We start from the raw sequence: 20,654 nt of genomic DNA, 5'->3' as shown, positions 1-20,654 counted from the left end.
TTGTATTTTCTAGACTTTCATATAAACTGTTTTAATTTTTGTTTGCTAATTCTAACATATGTATGAGTTCCAGATTGGTTTCCCTGGATTATTTTTCTCAATATGGGTTGTGTTTTTTCTTTATATGCTTGGTAATCTTTGATTGGATGCCAGACGTTGTGTTTAATTTTACCTTGTTGGGTGCTGGATATTTTTTGTATTACCAGAAATAGTTTTGAATTTTGTTCTAGGATTCAGTTAAGTTACTTGGAAATAGTTAGATTTGGTGGAGGCAGGGTGGGGGGGGGGCGGATTTTCCACCAGTTATATTGAGATATAATTGAAAAGAGTTGACCCTTGAATAATAGTGAGTTAAGGGATTCCAACCCACCCATGCAGTTGAAAAGCTATGTATAACTTTTTACTCCCCCAAATATAACTACTAATAGCTTACTGTTGACCAGAAGCCTTACCAATAAGATAAGTTGATTAATATATTTTTGTATGTTTTATGTATTATATACTGTATTTTTACAATACAGTAAGCTAGAGAAAAGAAAATGTCATAAGAAAATCATAAGGGGGTGCCTGGGTGGCTCAGTCAGTTGAGCTTCCAACTTCAGCTCAGGTCATGGTTTCACGGTTTGGGAGTTTGAGCCCCACATTGGGCTCTCGTCAGCATGGAGCCTGCTTCAGATCCTCTGTCCCACTCTCTCTCTGCCCCTCCCCTGCTTGCTCTCTCTCTCTCTCTCTTTTATAAATAAACATTAAAAAATAATCAAAAAATCATAAGGAAAATAAAGTGTATTTACAGTAGTGTATTATATTTATTGGACCCATACAGTTCTTTTTTTTTTTTTTTAATTTTGTTCTGCTCTCCGTGACTCTTTTTTTTTTTCTTTTTTTTTTTTTTAATGTTTATTTATTTTTGAGACAGAGAGAGACACAGCATGAACGGGGTAGGGTCAGAGAGAGAGGGAGACGCAGAATCGGAAGCAGGCTCCAGGCTCTGAGCTGTCAGCACAGAGCCCGATGCGGGGCTCGAACTCACGGACCGCAAGATCGTGACCTGAGCTGAAGTTGGACACTTAACTGACTGAGCCACCCAGGCACCCCTGGACCCATACAGTTCAAATCTGTGTGGTTCAAGGGTTAACTGTGTAATGTTATATAATTTTGATACATACAGTGGGTTGATTTGATAAGCTTATGTATTATAAAATGATTACCACCATAGCATTAGGTAATACCTGCATCTTACCACATAATTACCATTTGTGTGTGTGTGTGGTGAAAACATTTAAGACCTACTTTCTTAGCAACTTTTAAGTGTATAATATAGTATTATTAGCTGTAATCACCATGCTGTACATTAAATCTCCAAAACTTGTCAATCCTGTAACTGGAAGTTTGTACTCTGGCTAATTTCTCCACCCTCCATGCACCCCACCCTCAGCCCATGGTAACTACCACACTGTTCTGTTTCTCTGAGTTTGGCTTTTTTAGATACCACATTTCCATGACATCATATAGTTTGGTATCAGGGTCATGCTGGATTCATGAACGCATGATTGGAAGTATTCCTCGCTCTTCTATTTTTTTGGAACAGTTTGAGTTTTGGTGTCAATTCTTTAGATGCTTAGTAGAAGTCACCAATGAAACTACTTGTCCTCAGCTTTTCTGTGTTGGGAAATTTTTTATTTTTTTATTTTGAAATTTTAATTTAATTTTGTTATTTTTTTTTTCAACGTTTATTTATTTTTGGGACAGAGAGAGACAGAGCATGAACGGGGGAGGAGCAGAGAGAGAGGGAGACACAGAATCAGAAACAGGCTCCAGGCTCTGAGCCATCAGCCCAGAGCCCGACGCGGGGCTCGAACTCACGGACCGCGAGATCGTGACCTGGCTGAAGTCGGACGCTTAACCGACTGCGCCACCCAGGCGCCCCTTGTTATTATTTTTTAAAGTCATCTCTACACCCATTGTGGGGCTCAAGCTCATGACCCCAAGATCAAGTCACATGCTCTACTGACTGAGCCAGTTAGGCACCCCTGGAAGGTTTTTGATTACTGATGCAATATCCTTACTTGTTATTGTTTCATTACGATTTTGTTTCTTCCTGATTTAGTCTTCATGGATTGTATATATCTAGGAGTTTATCAATTTCTTCTAGGTTTTCCAGTTTGTTAGCATATAATTGTTTATAGTTGTCTCTCATGATCCTTTTTATTTCTGTAGTGTTAGTTGTAATGTTCTCTTTTACTTCTAATTTTATTTATTTGAATTATCTTTTTTTCCTGAGTTAATCTAGCTTAAAGCTTTGTCCATTTTTATCTTGAAAAAAAAAGCAACAAACAGTTCTTAGTTTCATTAATCTAATTTATTTCCATTCTGATCTTTATTTCTTTTCCTAATTTTGGGCTTAGTTTGTTCTTTCCTAGTTCTTTGAGGTGTAAAGTTAGGTTGATTGAGATTTTTTTTTTCCTTAACACAGGCATTTATTGCTGTAAACTTCCCTCTTGGAACTATTTTAGCTGTATCCCATAAGTTTGGCCTATTGTGTTTTCATTTTTATTTATTTCAAGATTTATTTATTTATTTATTTATTTATTTATTTATTTATTTATTTATTATGTTTGTTTATTTTTGAGAGAGAGAGTGTGCACACGTGCGCAAGAGGGAGAGGGGCAGAAAGAGAGGGAGACACAGAATCTGAAGCAGGCTCCAGGCTGTGAGTTGTCAGCACAAAGCCCAACGTGGGGCTCGAACCCACGCACCAAAAGATCATGACCTGAGCTGAAGTTGGATGCCTAGCCAACTGAGCCACACAGGCGCCCCTACTTCAAGATATTTTTTAATTTACCTTTTGATTTCTTCTTTGCTCCATTGTTTGTTCAGGGGTCTGTTGTTTAATTTCTACATATTTGTGAATTTATAGTTTTTCTCCATGTTATTGATTTCTAGTTTTAGACCACTGTGGTCAGAAAAGATACTTTGTATTACTTCAGTTTTAAAATTTGTGCTAAAATTTGTTTTATGACCTATCATATGATCTGTCCTAAAGAATGTATGTTCTGCTGCTCTTGGATGGAATGTTCTGTATATATGTCTGTTGGGTCCTTTTGGTGTCAGGTGTAGTTTAAGTCCAACTTTCCTGTATTATTTTTCCATCTGGATGAACAATTCATTGTTGAAAGTGGGGTATTGAAGTCCCCTACTATTAATTATATTATTTCTCCCTTAAGATCTGTTAGTGTTTGCTTAATATATTTAGGTGCTCTGATGTTGGCTGTATACATATTTACAATTATTATATCCTCTTGATGAATTAAGCCTCTGTTATTACATAATGATCTTTGTTTTTTGTTACAGTTTTTGGCTTAATATCTATTTTGTCTAAGTTAGCTACCTTTGCTCTCTTTTGGTTTCCCTTGCATGGAATATCTTTTTCCATACCTTTACTTTGAGCATATGCATGTCTTTAAACCTGAAAAGAATGTTTTGTAGCCAGCATATACTTGGGTCTTGATTTTTTTTTTTTTTAATCCATGCAGCCATTGTATGCCTTTTAATTGCAGAATTGAATCCATTTACATTTAGAGTAATTATTTATTGATAGGACTTAACTAATGCCATCTGGTTTTCTGGCTGTTTTGTAGTTTCCCTATTCCTTTGTTCCTCTTTTGCTGCCTTTATGAATTGATGTTCAATAGTTGTATGCTTTGATTCCCGTCCCCTTATCTTTTGTGATCTATGGTAGGTTTTTGCTGTATGGTTACCCTGAGGCTTACATAAGACAACTTATAGCAGTCTTTTTTATGTTGATAACAACTTCACTCACTAAACCTCTACCCTTTTATTCCCTCCATGTAGGTTTTTAATATTATAATTTACCTGTTTTTTATTGTCTATTCACTAATAAATTGTTGTAGCTAGTTTTTTTTAAATTAAGTTTTTAATTTTAATTCCAGTACTGTTTACATACAGTGTTATATTAGTTTCAGGTGTACAATAATAGTGATTCAACAACTACTCAGTGCTCATTACGATAAGTGTGCTCTTAATCCCCATTCCCTATTTAACCTGGCCCCTACCCACCTTTCCTCTGGTAACCATCAGTTTGTTCTCTACAGTTAGCAGTCTGTTTCTTGGTTTGTCTTTCTCTTTTTTTCCCCCCTTTGTTCAAATTCCACATATGAGCGAAATCATATGGTATTTTGACTTATTTTGCTTAGCATTATACTTTCTAGATCCAGCCATGTTGTTGCACATGCCAAGATTTTATTCTTTTTTATGGCTGAAAAATATTCCATTGTGTGGAATATATATATGTGTGTGTGTGTATATATATATATATATATATATATATATATATATACACACACACGCACACACACACACACAGCTTCTTTACCCATTCGTCTATGGGTGGACACTTGGACTGCTTCCATAGTTTGGTAATTGTAAATAATGTTGCAATAAACATAGGGTGCATATTGTCCATTTGAATTAGTGTTTTCGTATTCTTTGGGAAAATACCCAGTAGTGTGATTACTGGGTTGTAGGGTAGTTTTATTTTTAACTTTTTGAGGAGCCTGCATGCTGTTTTCCACAGTGGCTGTACCAGTTTGCCAGTACATAAGGGTACCTTTTCCTCCACATCCTTGTCAACACCTGTTGTTTCTTGTGTTGATTTTAGCCATTCTGACAGGTGTGAGGCAATCCATCATTGTGGTTTTTATTTGCATTTCCCTGATGATGAGTGATGTTGAGCATCTTTTCATGTGTCTGTTGGCCATCTGTATGTCTTTTTTGGAGAAATGTCTGTTTGTATTTTCTGCCCATTTTTTAATTGGATTATTTGTTTTTAGGTGTCAGTTCTTTATATATTTTGGATACTAACTCTATTGTCTATGTCATTTGCAGCTTTAGTTCTTTTTAATACTTTTGCCCTTTTAACTTTTTAAGTGATAGGCTTACATGTTTAATATACCATCATATTACAGTATTAGAGTATTCAGAGTTAGACCATATACTTATCTTCACCAGTGTGCTGTATATTTATATATATATTTATGTTACTAATTACCATTATTTCATTTCAGCTTGAAGATCTTTCTTGATTTTTGATGTTTGAATTTAGCTATGAATTTCCCCTTAGCCCTGTTGTATCCAATTAATTAATTAATTTTGGTATGTTGTGTTTATTTTAATTCATCTCCAAGTATTTTCTACTTTCTCTTGTGATTTCTTCTTTGACCCATTGATTGTTTAAGAATATGGTATTTATGGGGGCGCCTGGGTGGCTCAGTCGGTTAAGTGTCCAACTTTGCCTCAGGTCATGAGCTCATGGTTCATGAGTTGGAGACTGGCATTGTGCTCTCTGGTCAGCGCAAAGCCCGCTTCAGATAATCTGCCCCCCCGCCCTGTCCCTCCCTGCTCACGTTTCCTCTCTCTCTCTCTCTCAAAAATAAACTTAAAAAAAAAAAAAAGAATGTGTTTATCAAGAGAGTATGGTACTGGCACAAAAATGGACACATAGATTAATGGAACAGAATAGAGAACCCAGAAATAAACCCACACTTAAATGGTCAATTAATCTCCAACAAAGGAGGCAAGAGTATACAATGGGGAGAACACAGTGTCTTCATGGTGCTGGAAAAACTGTATAGCTACATGCAAAAGAATGAAACTGGAACACTTTCTTTTTTTTTTTTTTTTTTTTTTTTGTATTTTAGGGAGAGTGAGGGTGCAAGTGAGTGAGGGGCAGAGCAAGAGAGGAAGAGAGAATCCCATGAGGGGTAGAGAGAGGGAGAGAGAGAGAAGCAGGGCTCACCCGAAGTGGGGCTCATACTCACCCATTATGGGGCGTTGTCTTACCCGAAGTGGTGCTTGGGCTCACCTGATGTGGGACTTGAGCTCATGAACCATGAGATCATGAGCTGAGCCGATGTCAGATGCTTAACTGACTGAGCCGCTCAGGCGCGAGAAACCGGAACACTTTCTTACACCATACACAAAAATAAACTGAGAATGGACTAAAGACCTAATGTAAGACCTGAAATCATACAACTCCCAGAAGAAAACATAGTAATCATTTCTTTGACTTTAGCCTTAGCAACATTTTTCTGGATATGTCTCCTCAAGCAAGTGAAACAAAAGGAAAAATAAACTGTTGGGGCTACATCAAAATGAAAAGCTTTTCACAGTGAAGGAAAGAAATCATTAACAAAATGAAAAGGCAAGAGTGACTAGAATTAAAAAGACTAGAAGTAAAAAGTGTTGGCGAGGATGTGGAGAAAAGGGAATGCTCATGCACTATTAGTGAAAATGTAAATTGATGCAACCTGGAAAACAATATGGAGATTCCTCGAAAAGTCGGAAATATCGGGGCACCTGGCTGGCTTTGTTGGTAGAGCATGCAGCTCTTGATTTCAGAGTTGTGAGTTCAAGTCCCATGTTGGGTGTAAAGATTATACTTAAAAAAATACCCCAAAGTTCAAAAAATATATTAAATAGGTTAGAAATATAATATGGTCCATTAATTCCACTGCTGGGTATTTATTTACCCAAAGAAAATGAGAACACTAATTTGAAAAGTTATATTCACTTCTTTGTTTATTGCAGCATAGTTTACAAACAGCTGAGATATGGAAGTAGCCCAAGTGTCCATCCATAGATGAATGAATAAAGAAGATATGACATATATATATGGAATATTGCTCAGCCATAAAAAAAAGAATGTGATCTTGCCATTTGTCACAATATGGATAGGCCTAGATGGTATTATGCTAAATGAAATAAATCAAAGAAACACAAACAACATGATTTCACTTGTATATGGTATCTAAAAAACAAACAGCAAAAACAGTTCCATAAATACAGAGAATAAATTATGGTTGCCAGGAAGGATGGGCAAATGGATGAAGTGGGAGATACTGACTTCCAATTTTGGGATGAATAAGTCACAGGGATGAAAATTAGGGCACAGGAAATAGCATTGTAATTAGCATTGTGTGGTGACATTGGTAGGTACACTTGTGGTGAGCACAGCATAATATATCGACTAGTCAAGTCACTATGCTATATACCTGAAATTGATGGAGCATTATGTGTCAACTGTAATGTAAAAAGGAGCTGACATGTTAACTTCGTTTTTATATTTATCTTTGCATTTTAACATTTAAAATAAAAAGTGAAAACAGTCCTCATAAAACATTTGGATTAATTTAGGTTTATCATTCATGTAACAGCATTAAATTTAAGAAAGATGTGTAATGACTCAAAGACAGGCATTTGTCTTTCAGTTTCAGTTTCCACTGTATATTCACAGAGAAAAGGCTGTTAGCATTTTTAATTCAAATGAAATAAGGTGCACTAAGGACATCTTTTGCATCAGTTAGGATTAGGTTTGGCTGTGAGTAACAAATATGTGATAATTAATGCTTTAAACAAGATGTAGATTTATTTCAGTCTGAAAGGCAGTTCGGGGCTGGGGTGGCAGCTCCATGGTATCAGGGGCCCAAGCTTCTCTTATTTTGTTGCTCAGCATGCTTAGTATAGGGGGCCGGGGCAGGCTGCCCAAGATGGGCCATTTGGCATAAAGATTATTTTAAGTTAAAAGTAATTGAAACCCAGCAGAAGCAGGAAAAGCTCTCTGCCTCCCTGCAACTGCGAAATTTACAATGGAAAGGAGAGCCTGTAACAGGAAGAGAACTATTAACAGAGACTCCCTTTTACCTAAGGAATTCACCTGCATAATAGGACGACCTTGTTTTCCCATACATCTCCTTTCACCTTCTTGCTTATGGTCTTTATCCCCTTTGTATCCTTAACTGATCCCCTTTTCTTAACTGATGTAAGTTTCCTGTTGCCTCATTGTCTTTGGAATTTCATGTCTGTGTGGATTCCCCATATATACACCTACTAAGTTTGATTTCCTCCTGATAATCTGTCTCATGGTCAGTTTGACTCCATGTCCAGCCAGAGGACCATAGGGCAGAGGAAGGTCTTCCTCCCCCAAATTGGATTAGATCCCTACTGTCCCCTCAGAGACCAAGATGGCTTTAGTCATTGCATCCACATTCCCTGTAGCAGAAAAGGGAAGGAGGTGACAAGAAGGGTGTAATCTCCATTTTTCTTGAAAGTACCATACCAGACTTCCACTTACTTACTTACTTAACTTACTTACTTACTTACTTACTTCCTGCAAAGAGGTCTTGGAAATGTAGTTTTCTTAGCTAAGTGGCAATGTATCCAGCTTAAAAATTGAGAGAGAGAGCAGGGGAGGGGCAGAGAGAGAAGGTGACCGAGAATCCCAAGCAAGCTCTGCGCTGTCAGTACAGAGGCCAACTTAGGGTTCAAACTCAAGAACCATGAGATCATGACCTGAGCCAAAATCAAGAGTCAGATGCTTTAACTGACTGAGCCACCCACACATCCTGTCTTTCTGTCTGTTATTTATTTCTAACTTCATTCTGTTGTGGTTGGGAGAGATACATACTTTGTATGTTATCTTTTTCAAGTCTGTTAGAATGTATGGCCTAACATATGCTCTATCTTGGAAAATGTTCCATGTGTACTTGAGAAAAATGTATATGCTATATGGTAGAGTGTTCTATATATGTCGATTTGCAAAAGATATGAACAAAAATCAGATGATGATCCATTGCTTTTCATATTTTACCAGAAACATAGAAACTAGAAGTTAAAAATATTACCATAAAGTGAGATTTTAAAAAGATCTATAAAATACAAACCTCAATTCATTGCTATTTGATTCAACAGATAAAAGTAACACAATTCTATATTTTACCTTTTCATCGCTGTATCTGTGGACCACTCTCTCAGTTGCAAATGGCTACCTTCAACTCATTTTTTGCTATATCTTTGAGGTTCTTTTTGAGATAGTTTTCTTTTTTACCTTTAGAATTTAGAAATTCCTTTAGTGGGTGTTCTGATTGAAAAATGTTCGTTTCATTTGTCAAAAATTATCTTTATTTTTTTTTAAAGATTTTATGTTATTATAATGTTTTTAAGTTTATTTTTTGAGAGCGAGAGAGAGGGGGAGAGAGAGAATCCCAAGCACGTTCCACACTGTCAGTGCAGACCCGGACGTGGGGCTCAAATTCACCAACCGTGAGATCATGACCTGGGCTGAAACCAAAGAGCCAGCCACTTAACTGACTGAGCCACCCAGATGCCCCAAAAGATTTTATTTTTTTAAGTAATCTATACCCAGCGTGGGGGTTAAAGTCACAACCATGGGATCAAGAGTAGTATGCTCTACTGACTGAGCCAGCCAGCTACCCCAAAAGTTATCTTTATTTCACTCAGATTCTTACATAAAATTTTCATTCAGTAGATAATTATTTTCCCTTGGTGCTTTGTAAATATCTTTCCACCATCTTTCTGAAAAGTCACCTATTTAATTTTTATTAAGGGCCAAGTGCATGAGTTTTTATTTAAAGGGGTATTAACTAATATAATTATTTTCTTGTGTTTTTCTCCTGTAGGGAATACAGTGAGTAACCTGATTATGATTATACCTCCAATTTTTGGTGCAATTCAGAGTGTTAGAGATGGACTGGAAAAGCGGTACATTGCTTCTTATTTAGCACTCACAGGTATGTGTAACACTTCATATAAAAAATGATATACAGTATTCAGATGGGCTATTTTTCTCATTCATACCTAAATTGGTTCTTAATTTTATGTTATTACACAACTTGAACATAATCTGAAACTTCTGATTTAAAACTCCGTTAAATTGAACTGCATTTTTTATTAAAACCCAACCACCTTTTTTTTAAGTTTATTTATTTGTTTTGAGAGAGAGACAGAACATGAGCAGGGGAGGGACAAAGAGGGAGACAGAGAATCCTAAGCAGACTCCATGCTGTCAGCACAGAACCTGACACTGGGCTTGAACCTACGAGATCATGACCTGAGCTGATATCAAGAGTTGGACGCTTAACTGAGCCACCCAGGTGCCCCAAATTGAACTGCATTTTGAATAGTTTTTTAAAAATTAAATTATTTCAAGCATACAGAATAGAGATAACAAATATACCCATGATATCTTACCACCCAACTTTGTCAGGTCTTAGTACTTTGCAATATTTGTTTCAGATCTTTTTATTTATTAAATAAACTACCATGGATGAAATTGAAGCTATATTTGTATTCCTGCCTGATTATATTCCCCTCACCCTCCCAGAGTTAACCTCTATACTTAATTTGATTATAATTTTCTCACTTGGCTTTGTATTTATACTACATATATATGTACACTTAAAAGTATGTATAGTATGGTTTGCATATTTTCAAACATTTTATAAAGGGTATTGTACTTACTGCAACTTACTCATATTTCTCTACTTGTCTGTGAGTCAGGGACTGTCCCTTAGTTATCTTTGTGTCCCTGTTGACTGGCAGTTTAGTGGTCCTCAATAAGTGTTGAATAGATGGATAAATGAACTTTACCAGAATGTAAGATCAGAAAATCTGTCATGTTCTTGCATTATCATCATAAAGACAAAAATAAGAAAGAAAGTTGATTTCTGGTTTATTTATTTTATATAAGCTTCTAAACACAATTTCGTTTGTTTTAGCCCAAAGTAGGTATTATTTATACGTAGGCAGAAAGGACTTCTAATTAGTACAAAACTATAAGATAGAATGTATCCTACCAGATTTTACCATAATTAGATTGAATATGAGAGACTTTAATTTCTGAATCTGTTTCTTATATGCTTGATGTTTTAAGAAAGTTACTTGGTTTAAGAAAGTTACTTCAGGGGCGCCTGGGTGGCGCAGTCGGTTAAGCGTCCGACTTCAGCCAGGTCACGATCTCGCGGTCCGTGAGTTCGAGCCCCGCGTCGGGCTCTGGGCTGATGGCTCGGAGCCTGGAGCCTATTTCCGATTCTGTGTCTCCCTCTCTCTGCCCCTCCCCCGTTCATGCTCTGTCTCTCTCTGTCCCAAAAATAAATAAAAAACGTTGAAAAAAAAAATTAAAAAAAAAAAAAAAAAAAAAAAAAAAGAAAGTTACTTCAGACGGAAGACTTGTCCACAAACTTAGCTCTTTGCTTTACTTCCTGAGATGTGTTAAGAATGTTTATAAAATATGGGGCTCCCGGTTGGCTTAGTTGGTTAAGCATCTGACTCTTGATTTTGGCTCAGGTCATGATCTCATGGTTGTGAGATCAAGCCTACCTAGGCTGTCAGCACAGAGCCTGTTTGGGATTCTCTGTCTCTGCCCTTCCTCCAATCATGCGTAGGTACTCTCTCTCTCAAAATAAAAAAATAAACCAAAAAAAAAAAGAGAAAATGTTGAGGTGGCTCAGTCAGTTAAGCGTCCAACTTCGGCTGAGGTCATGATCTGACGGTTTGTGGATTTGAGCCCCACAGCAGGCTTTGTGCTGCCAGCTCAGAGCATGGAGCCTGCTTTGGATTCTGTCTGTCTGTCTGTCTGTCTCTCTCTACCCTTCCCCTGCTTGCGCTGTCTCTCTCCAAAATAAATAAACATTTAAAAAATAAAAAATAAATAGAAAATTAATAAAAGAATGTTTATAAAATACTGACAAATCACAATCAGTAATAACAATAAGAATAAAAAGATTCAAGGGACTTCCAGGTTCCCCTGGGACAATGGTGGCCTCCTAAATTAGAATTTGTCCACTTATCTTCCCAGAAGACCATACAGATTAAAAAGGAAAATAAAACCACACTTAATCGATACTTTCAGCTCTACTGTGAGAGAACGAATACTATGAACTTCAAATCATTTTTAAATTAAGAAAAAACCCCACCAGATTCCAACAGAGGTATCTTTTGATGTTTTAGGCTTGGGGTTTGAAAAACTGCATGGAAAAGAGGAGAGGGGTTGAGAGCCTGAGTCTGGAAAGCAAAACAAAACAAAACAAAACAAACAAACAGAAAGTGGAAGCTTCGCAGTAAATCCAAAATTTCTGAAAGCAGTCTAGGGTCTGGTAGATCACAGTACCAGTTAAAGGTAAAGGACTTGAAAGTGTGTAAGACCTAGGGTAGCATTTTTAGAATGGTACCACTTCTGGTAAAGAGATAAATAGAGAGGGGGAGGGATCAGTGAAGGGAAAGAAGGAAGCTAGAGGGAGGAATTAAGATTCTACAGAAACAAAAGAAATATTAAACACATCAGACCTGCCCCCCTCAACTGCCCTGCCCTCGAATAAGTATATGAAAAAGGACACTGAACCTTACTATTCTGACAGAAGGGGGCAGTCTTGAACTAGGAATTTCTTAAGCCACCCAAACTTTACTCTTTCCACAAAATGGGCCAAAAGAAGCAGTCCATACAAAATTACTGTAAAAAGAAAAGAGAAAATGAGAATCAAAAATTTTTTGGCTTATGTACATTCTTCCCCCACAACTAATTACAAAGCAGAAAGAAACTGTAGCATAAAACTCCAAAATGAATTAAGTAGTCTCAAACAAATGAATCAAAAATTTAAAAACTAGTAACATTCTCTTCTTCCAAAAGAAATAAAATTAGAATTGATTAAGCTTAGGAAAGGAAAGGTATTAAAGCTGACTTACAATGTGTTGAATATTTAATAAGGGTTATTTAAGAAGGCCAAGAAATAAGCAAAATAATGAAAATGAGATAAAGGAAAAGTGTCAGAGAGGGGCACCTGGGTGGCTCAGTTGGTTGAGTGTTCGACTTTGACTCAGGTCATGATCTCATGGTTGACAAGTTTGAGCCCACGTCAGGCTCTGTGCAGACAACTCAGAGCCTGGAGCCTGCTTCCGATTCCATGTCTCCCTCTCTCTCTGCCCCTCCCCGACTCATGCTCTGTCTCTGTGTCAAAAATAAATATAAATATAAACATTGAGAAAAAAAGAAAAAGTGTCAGAGAGAAAGTGATTGAAATGGAATAGACTCAGCAAAGATCTCAAACACATAATTGGATTCCCTGGAGAAGAAAAACAAAACAGTGAAACAACTTATATTTAAAACTATAACTGAAGAAACTTTTTAGAAATAAGAAAGAAATGAACCTGCATATTAAAAGGACCATTTTTACCTCTTAAAACTGACTTGCAATGGTTAATTCTGAAACATAGCCTCAGTAAAACTACTGGATTTTAAAAATAAAAAAAAATTCTTAAAACGCTAGTGAAAAAGACCAGGTTACTGACTTAGGCAAATAAATCAGGCTGGCATTAGAGTTCATCAGCAACATACAAAGGCACCAGTGGAACAGCATTTTTAGTGTAAGGCATGGATTTTATATTACAATCAAGTTTATTTTTTAGGTATCCAGGTTATAGAAAGATAATTTTAAATAGGCAAGTACTCTCACCTCTATACAGGACTCCTTCTTGATGAATCCATGAGCACTGCATGAATTTAGTAGCTATTGTCCACATGTGGCAATTTAAATGTAAATTAATTAAAATTAAATAAAATGTAAAATTCAGTTCCTCTGTCACACTAGCCACATTTTGAGTGCTCATTATATGTGGCTGGTGGCTACCCTATTGGGCAATGCAGATATAGAATGTCTCTGTCATCACAGAAAGTTTTGCTGACTGCATTGTACTAGAGAATGATGTTCATCCAACTAAGAGAGAACACTGGGAAAATGTTAGCAAAATGTGTAATGATGAGCCTTTTATATATTTAATATATCTGTCAGTGCACAGCTGGATGCGGGGCTCAAACTCACAAACTGTGAGATCATGACCTGAACCAAAAATCAAGAGTCAGACACTTAACCTACTGAGCCACCCAGGCGCCCTGAGAGTGCAATTTTTTAATGAGAGATGGAAAGGACAAAGTAGAATAAGTTTGTTGACTATTGCCTAGGTGGCAAGCTGAGTATTAAGAAATATGATTTAAAAGTAACAAATCAGACTGTAAAAGGTCAAGTAAAAAAGAAAGGGGGACAGAGGGTACTATAAAATATGCATAAGTACAAAAGAAACACTAGAACAACAACAAAAACTCTTTCCTACATACCGAAATCATTTATTTTAATTTTTTAATTTTTTTTATTTTGAGAGAGAGAGAGCGCGCACGCACATGTGTGAGCGGAAGAGGAGCAGAGAGAGCCAGGAGAGAGAGAGAGAATCCCAAGCAGGCTCCACACTGTCAGAGTAGAGCCTGATTTGGGACTCGAACTCACAAACAGTGAAATCATGACCTGAGCTGAAACCAAGAGTTGGACGCTTAATTAACTGAGCCACCCAGGAGCCCCCAAAAGAATTTTTTTTTAATTTTTAATTTTATTTATTTATTTATTTTAAATTTACATCCAAATTAGTTAGCATATAGTGCAGCAATGATTTCAGGAGTAGACTCCTTAGTGCCCCTTACCCATTTAGCCCATCCCCCCTTCCCACAACCCCTCCAGTAACCCTATTTGTTCTCCATATTTATGAGTCTCTTCTGTTTTGTCCGCCTCCCTGTTTTTATATTATTTTTGTTTCCCTTCCCTTATGTTCATCTGTTTTGTCTCTTAAAGTCCTCATATGAGTGAAGTCATATGATATTTGTCTTTCTCTGACTGACTGATTTCACTTAGCTTAATACCCTCCAGTTCCATCCATGTAGTTGCAAATGGCAAAATTTCATTTTTGTTGATTGCCAAGTAATACTCGATTTTTTATATATACCACATCTTCTTTATCCATTCATCCATCGATGGTCATTTGGGCTCTTTCCATACTTTGGCTATTGTTGATAGTGCTGCTATAGACTTTGGGGTGCATGTGTCCCTTTGAAACAGCACACCTGTATCCTGTGGATAAATACCTAGTATTGCATTGCTGGGTTGTAGGGTAGTTCTGTTTTTAGTTTTTTGAGGAACCTCCATACGGTTTTCCAGAGTGGCTGCACCAACTTGCATTCCCACCAACAACGCAAAAGACATCCTCTTTCTCCGCATCGTCACCAACATCTGTTGTTGCCTGACTTGTTAATGTTAGCCATTCTGACAGGTGTGAGGTGGTATCTCATTGTGGTTTTGATTTGTATTTCCCTGATGATGAGTGAAGTTGAGCATTTTTTCATGTGTCGGTTTGTCATCTTGATGTCTTCTTTGGAGAAATGTCTATTCATGTCTCTTGCCCATTTCTTCACTGGATTCTTTGTTTTTTGGGAGTTGAGTTTGATAAGTTCTTTATAGATTTTGGATATTAACTCTTTATCTGATATGTCATTTGCAAATATCTTCTCCCATTCTGTCAGTTGCCTTTTAGTTTTCCTGATTGTTTCCTTCGCTATGCAGAAGCTTTTTATTTTGATGAGGTTCATTTTTGCTTTTGTTTCCCTTGCCTCCAGAAACATCTTGAGTAAGAAGTTGCTGCAGCCAAGATCAAAGAGGTTTTTGCCTGCTTTCTCCTTGAGGATTTTGATGGCTTCCTGTCTTATGTTTAGGTCTTTCATCCATTTTGAGTTTATTTTGTGTATGGTGTAAGAAAGTGGTCCAGGTTCATTCTTCTGCATTTCGCTGTCCAGTTTTCCCAGCACCACTTGCTGAAGAGACTGTCTTTATTCCATTGGATATTCTTTCCTGCTTTGTCAAAGATTAGTTGGCCATACGTTTGTGGGTCCATTTCTGGGTTCTCTATTCTGTTCCATTGATCTGAATGTCTGTTCTTGTGCCAGTACCATACTGTCTTGATGATTACAGCTTTGTAGTATAGCTTGAAGTCTGGGATTGTGATGCCTTCTGCTTTGGTTTCCTTTTTCAAGATCGCTTTGGCTATTAGGGGTCTTTTCTGGTTCCATACAAATTTTAGGATTATTTCTTCTAGCTCTGTGAAGAAGGCTGGTGTTATTTAGATAGAGATTGCATTGCATATGTAGATTGCTTTGGGTAGTATCGACATTTTAACAATATTTGTTCTTCGTATCCAGGAGCATGGAATCTTTTTCCATTTTTTAATGTCTTCTTCAATTTCTTTCATAAGCTTTCTATAGTTTTCAGTGTATAGATTTTTCACCTCTTTGGTTAGACTTATTCGTAGGTATTTTATGTTTTTTGGTGCAATTGTCAATGGGATCGATTCCTTGATTTCTCTTTCTGTTGCTTCATTGTTTGTGTATAGGCAACTGACTTCTGTGCATTGATTTTATATCCTGTAACTTTGCTGAATTCATGAATCAGTTCTAGCAGTTTTTTGGTGGAATCTTTTGGGTTTTCCATATAGAGTATCATGTCATCTGTGAAGAACGAGAGTTTGACCTCCTCCTGGCCAATTTGGATGCCTTTTATTTCTTTGTGTTGTCTGATTGCAGAGACTAAGACTTCCAATACTATGTTGAATAACAGTGGCAAGAGTGGACATCCCTGTCTTGTTCCTGACCTTAGGGGGAAAGCTCTCAGTTTTTCCCCATTGAGGATGATATTAGTGTTGGGTCTTTTGTGTTTGGCTTTTATGATCTCGAGGTCTGAGCCTTCTTATCCCTACTTTCTTGAGGGTTTTTATCGAGAAAGGATGCTGTATTTTGTCAAACACTTCCTCTGCATCTATTGAGAGGATCATGTGGTTCTTGTCCTTTCTTTTATTGATGTGATAAATGACGTTAATTGTTTTGTGGATATTGAACTAGCCCTGCATCCCAGATATAAATCCCACTTGGTTGTGGCAAGTAATTTTTTTAATGTATTGTTGAATCCAGTTGGCTAATATCTTGTTGAGGATTTTTGCATCCATGTTCATCAGGGAAATTGGTCTGTAGCTCTCCCTTTTAGTGGGGTCTCTGGTTTTCGTATCAAGGTAATGCTGGCTTCATAGAATGAGTTTGGAAGTTTTCCTTCCATTTCTGTTTTTTGGAACAGCTTCAAGAGAATAGGTGTTAATTCTTCCTTAAATGTTTGGTAGCATTACCCTGGAAAGCCATCTGGCCCTGGACTCTTGTGTTTTGGCAGATTTTTGATTACTAATTCTATTTCCTTACTGGTTATGGATCTGTTCAAATTTTCTATTTCTTCCTGTTTCAGTTTTGGTAGTGTATATGTTTCTGGAATTTGTCCATTTCTTCCAGATTGCTCATTTTATTGGCGTATAATTGCTCATAATATTCTCTTATTATTGTTTCTATTTCTGCTCTGTTGGTTGTGATCTCTCATCTGCATTCTTGATTTTATTTATTTGGGTCCTTTTCTTTTTGATCAAAGTGGCTAGTGGTTTATCAATTTTGTTAATTCTTTCGAAGACTAGCTTCTGGTTTCATTGATCTGTTCTACTGTTTTTTGTTTGTTTCGATAGCATTAATTTCTGCTCTAATCTTTATTATTTCCTGTGTTATTCTCGTTTTGGGTTTTATTTGCTGTTCTTTTTCCAGCTCCTTAAGACATAAGGTTAGGTTGTGTATCTGAGATCTTTCTTCCTTCTTTAGGAAGGCCTGGATTGTTGTATACTTTCCTCTTATGAACACCTTTGCTGCGTCCCAGAGGTTTTGGGTTGTGGTGTTATCATTTTCATTGGCTTCCATATGGTTTTTAATTTCCTCTTTAACTTCTTCGTTAGCCCATTCTTTCTTTAGTAGGATGTTCTTCAGTCTCCAAGTATTATTTACCTTTCCAAATTTTTTCTTGTGGTTGATTTTCGAGTTTCATAGCGTTGTGGTCTGAAAAGATGCACAGTATGATCTCGATCTTTTTTTTTTTAATTTTTTTTTTAACCTTTATTTTTGAGACAGAGAGAGACAGAGCATGAATGGGGGAGGGTCAGAGAGAGGGAGACACAGAATCTGAAACAGGCTCCATGCTCTGAGCTGTCAGCACAGAGCCTGACGTGGGGCTCGAACCCACAGACCGCGAGATCACGACCTGAGCTGAAGTCGGACGCTTAACCGACTGAGCCACCCAGGCGCCCCTGATCTCGATCTTTTTACACTTACTTAGGGCTGATTTGTGTCCCAGTATATGGTTTATTCTGGAGAATGTTCCATGTGCACTGGAGAAGAATGTATATTCTGCTGCTTTAGGATGAAATTGTTCTGAATATATCTGTTAAGTCCATCTGGTCCAGTGTGTCATTCAAAGCCATTGTTTCCCTGTTGATTTTTTGATTAGATGATCTGTCCATTGTTGTAAGTGGGGTGTTGAAGTCCCCTACTATTGTGGTATTACTATCGATGAGTTTCTTTATGTTTGTGATTAATTGATTTATATATTTGGGTACTCTCACATTTGGCGCATAAATGTTTACAGTTCTTAGATCTTCTTGGTGGATAGACCCCTTAATTATGATATAATGCCCTTCTTCATCTGTTGTTACAGTCTTTATTTTAAAGTCTAGATTGTCTGATACAAGTATGGATACTCTGGCTTTCTTTTGGTGACCATTAGCATGATAGATGGTTCTCCATCCCCTCACTTTCAATCTGAAGGTATCTTTAGGTCTAAAGTGGGTCTCTTGTAAACAGCATATAGATGGATCTTTTTTTCTTAACCATTCTTTTACCCTATGTCTTATGATAGGAGCACTGAGTCCATTGATGTTTAGAGTGAATACTGAAAGATATGACATTATTGCCATTATGTTACTTGTAGTGTTGGAGTTTCTGGTGGTGTTCTCTGGTTCTTTCTAATCTTTGTTGCTTTTGGTATTTATATATATATATATATATATATATATATATATATATATATATATATATATGTATTCATCTTTTCTCCCCTCAGAGAGTCCCCCTTAAAATTCTTGCAGGGCTGGTTTAGTGGTCACGAACTCCTTTAATTTTTGTTTGTCTGGGAAACCTTCTGTCTCTCCTCCTATTTTGAATGACAGCCTTGCTGGATAAAGAATTCTTGGCTGCATATTTTTCTGATTCAGCACATTGAATATATCCTGCCACTTTCTGGCCTGCCAAGTTTCTGTGGATAGGTCTGCTGCAAACCTGATCTATCTTCCCTTGTAGGTTAAGGACTTTTTTTCCCTTGCTGCTTTCATGATTCTCTCCTTGCTTTAGTATTTTGTGGATTTGACTATGATATGCCATGTTGATGGCTGGTTTTTGTTGAATCTGATGGGAGTCCTCTGTGCTTCCTGGATTTTGATGTCTGTGTCTTTCCCCAGGTTAGGAAACTTTTCTGCTATGATTTGCTCACATAACCCTTCTACCCCTATTTCTCTCTCTTCCTCTTCTGGGACCCCTGTGATTCTGATGTTGTTTCTTTTTAATGAGTCACTGATTTCTCTAATTCTTAAATCGTGTTCTTTTGCCTTAATCTCCCACTTTTTTTCTGCTTCATTAGTCTCCATAAGTTTGTCCTCTGAATCACTGATTGTTCTGCCTCATCTGTCCTTGCCGCTGCGGCATCCATCCGTGATTGCAGCTCAGTTATAGCATTTTTTGTTCATCCTGACTAGTTTTTACTTCTTTTATCTCTGCAGAAGGGGATTCTAATTTCTTTTTGACTCCAGCTAGTATTCTTATTATCATGATTCTAAATTCTGGTTCAGACATCTTGCTTGTTATCTGTGTTGGTTAAGTCCCTGGCTGTTGTTTCTTCCTGCTCTTTCTTTTGGGGTAAATTCCTTCGTTTCATCATTTTGAAGGGAGAAAAGTTATTAATGAGGTAGAAAAACTTAAAATTAAAAAATATTAAAATTAAAAATTAAACACACACACACAAAATCGAATAAATGATGCTAGATCCTAGGTGTGTTTTGGTCTGCATGTTGAAAGTGGTTTGATAGATTAGAGAGAAAAGAGGGGGAAGAAAAAACAAAGGTAATCATTTGAGAATTTGAAAAAATGAATACACTGAAGTAGACTAAAATGAAATGATGGAAGTAAAATAGAGTTTGAAAAAATTTTCACATAATTAAAGAATATAATAGAGAAAAGTAAAGAAAAATATTTTTAATAAAAATTGAAAATAAAAATGAATTTTTTCTTTCTGTATTCAAGAAAAAGAAAAGAAACGAAAAAGGGAAAAAAAAAGGAAATTGTTTGGAAATTTGAAAAAGTGAATACACTGAAGTAGACTGAAAGAAAATGATGGAAGCAAAATAGAATTTGAAAAAATTTACACAAAAGTAAAAAATTTAAAAAATTAAAAATATTTTTAATAAAAATTGAAAATAAAAATGAATTTTTTTTCTTTCTGTATTCAAGAAAAACAAAAGAAGTTAAAAAGAGGAAAAAAAAGGAAAGAAAGAAAATTGAATAGATTCACTTGCTAACAGATTGAAATATGACTGAAATTACTTCGTTCTCCCCTAGAAGTCAGACTATGAGCGCTTTATAGTCCATAAACTAAGCAGGCAGTGAGACTTCTGTTCTTGAAGAGCAAGGTTGGCCCAGTTGGCGGGGCTGTATAGCAGCTCCATTCTCCACTAGATGGCGCTGCTAGCCTACTGGGGTGGAGTGTTGTGGCGCTTGTAGGTGCATATGTGCATGCGTGGGAGTGATGTAAATGGCATCACACAGCTACCCAGTCTCTAGTATCGGAACTCTGTTCTCCCCAATCAGCAATCATGCACCCTTCCTTTGTTTTCAGCTTTCGTCCACTCCCTGCATTTTCACTATCTGTGACCAAGCCCCGGTAGTACCTCTCTCCAGAGTTTTGTCTCAAATGCAGCTGTTTTCCTTGGCTCCTTACTTTTGAGGGACTGCGGCTTTGACCCGTTCTGCCCCTCTGTGGAGGGTCTCACCGAGCAATGGCTGAATG

General features: G+C 36.9%; 1 protein-coding gene across 5 annotated transcripts in view; it reads left to right on the top strand.

The window, feature by feature from the left end:
• The window catches only part of ACER3 (alkaline ceramidase 3), a 190,226-nt gene that overhangs the window by 58,526 nt on the left and 111,046 nt on the right, over window positions 1–20,654 (top strand). For 4 of the 5 annotated variants that reach the window (XR_007156241.1, XR_007156240.1, XM_047877779.1 and 1 more), the window contains one exon: window positions 9,495–9,605. Coding sequence is in view for 2 of the 5 variants with exons in the window: in XM_047877779.1 (XP_047733735.1) it covers window positions 9,495–9,605 (111 nt within the window). In the remaining 3 variants the exon portion in view is untranslated. Of the gene's footprint in view, window positions 1–9,494; window positions 9,606–20,654 lie in introns of those variants that run through there. The other variant, XM_047877781.1, reaches the window with a different exon arrangement.

Source organism: Prionailurus viverrinus, chromosome D1, assembly GCF_022837055.1.
Source record: "Prionailurus viverrinus isolate Anna chromosome D1, UM_Priviv_1.0, whole genome shotgun sequence".
NCBI classification, from domain to species: domain Eukaryota; kingdom Metazoa; phylum Chordata; class Mammalia; order Carnivora; family Felidae; genus Prionailurus; species Prionailurus viverrinus.
Note: the sequence above shows the minus strand (reverse complement) of the source record. Positions and strands in the feature narration are given on the sequence as shown.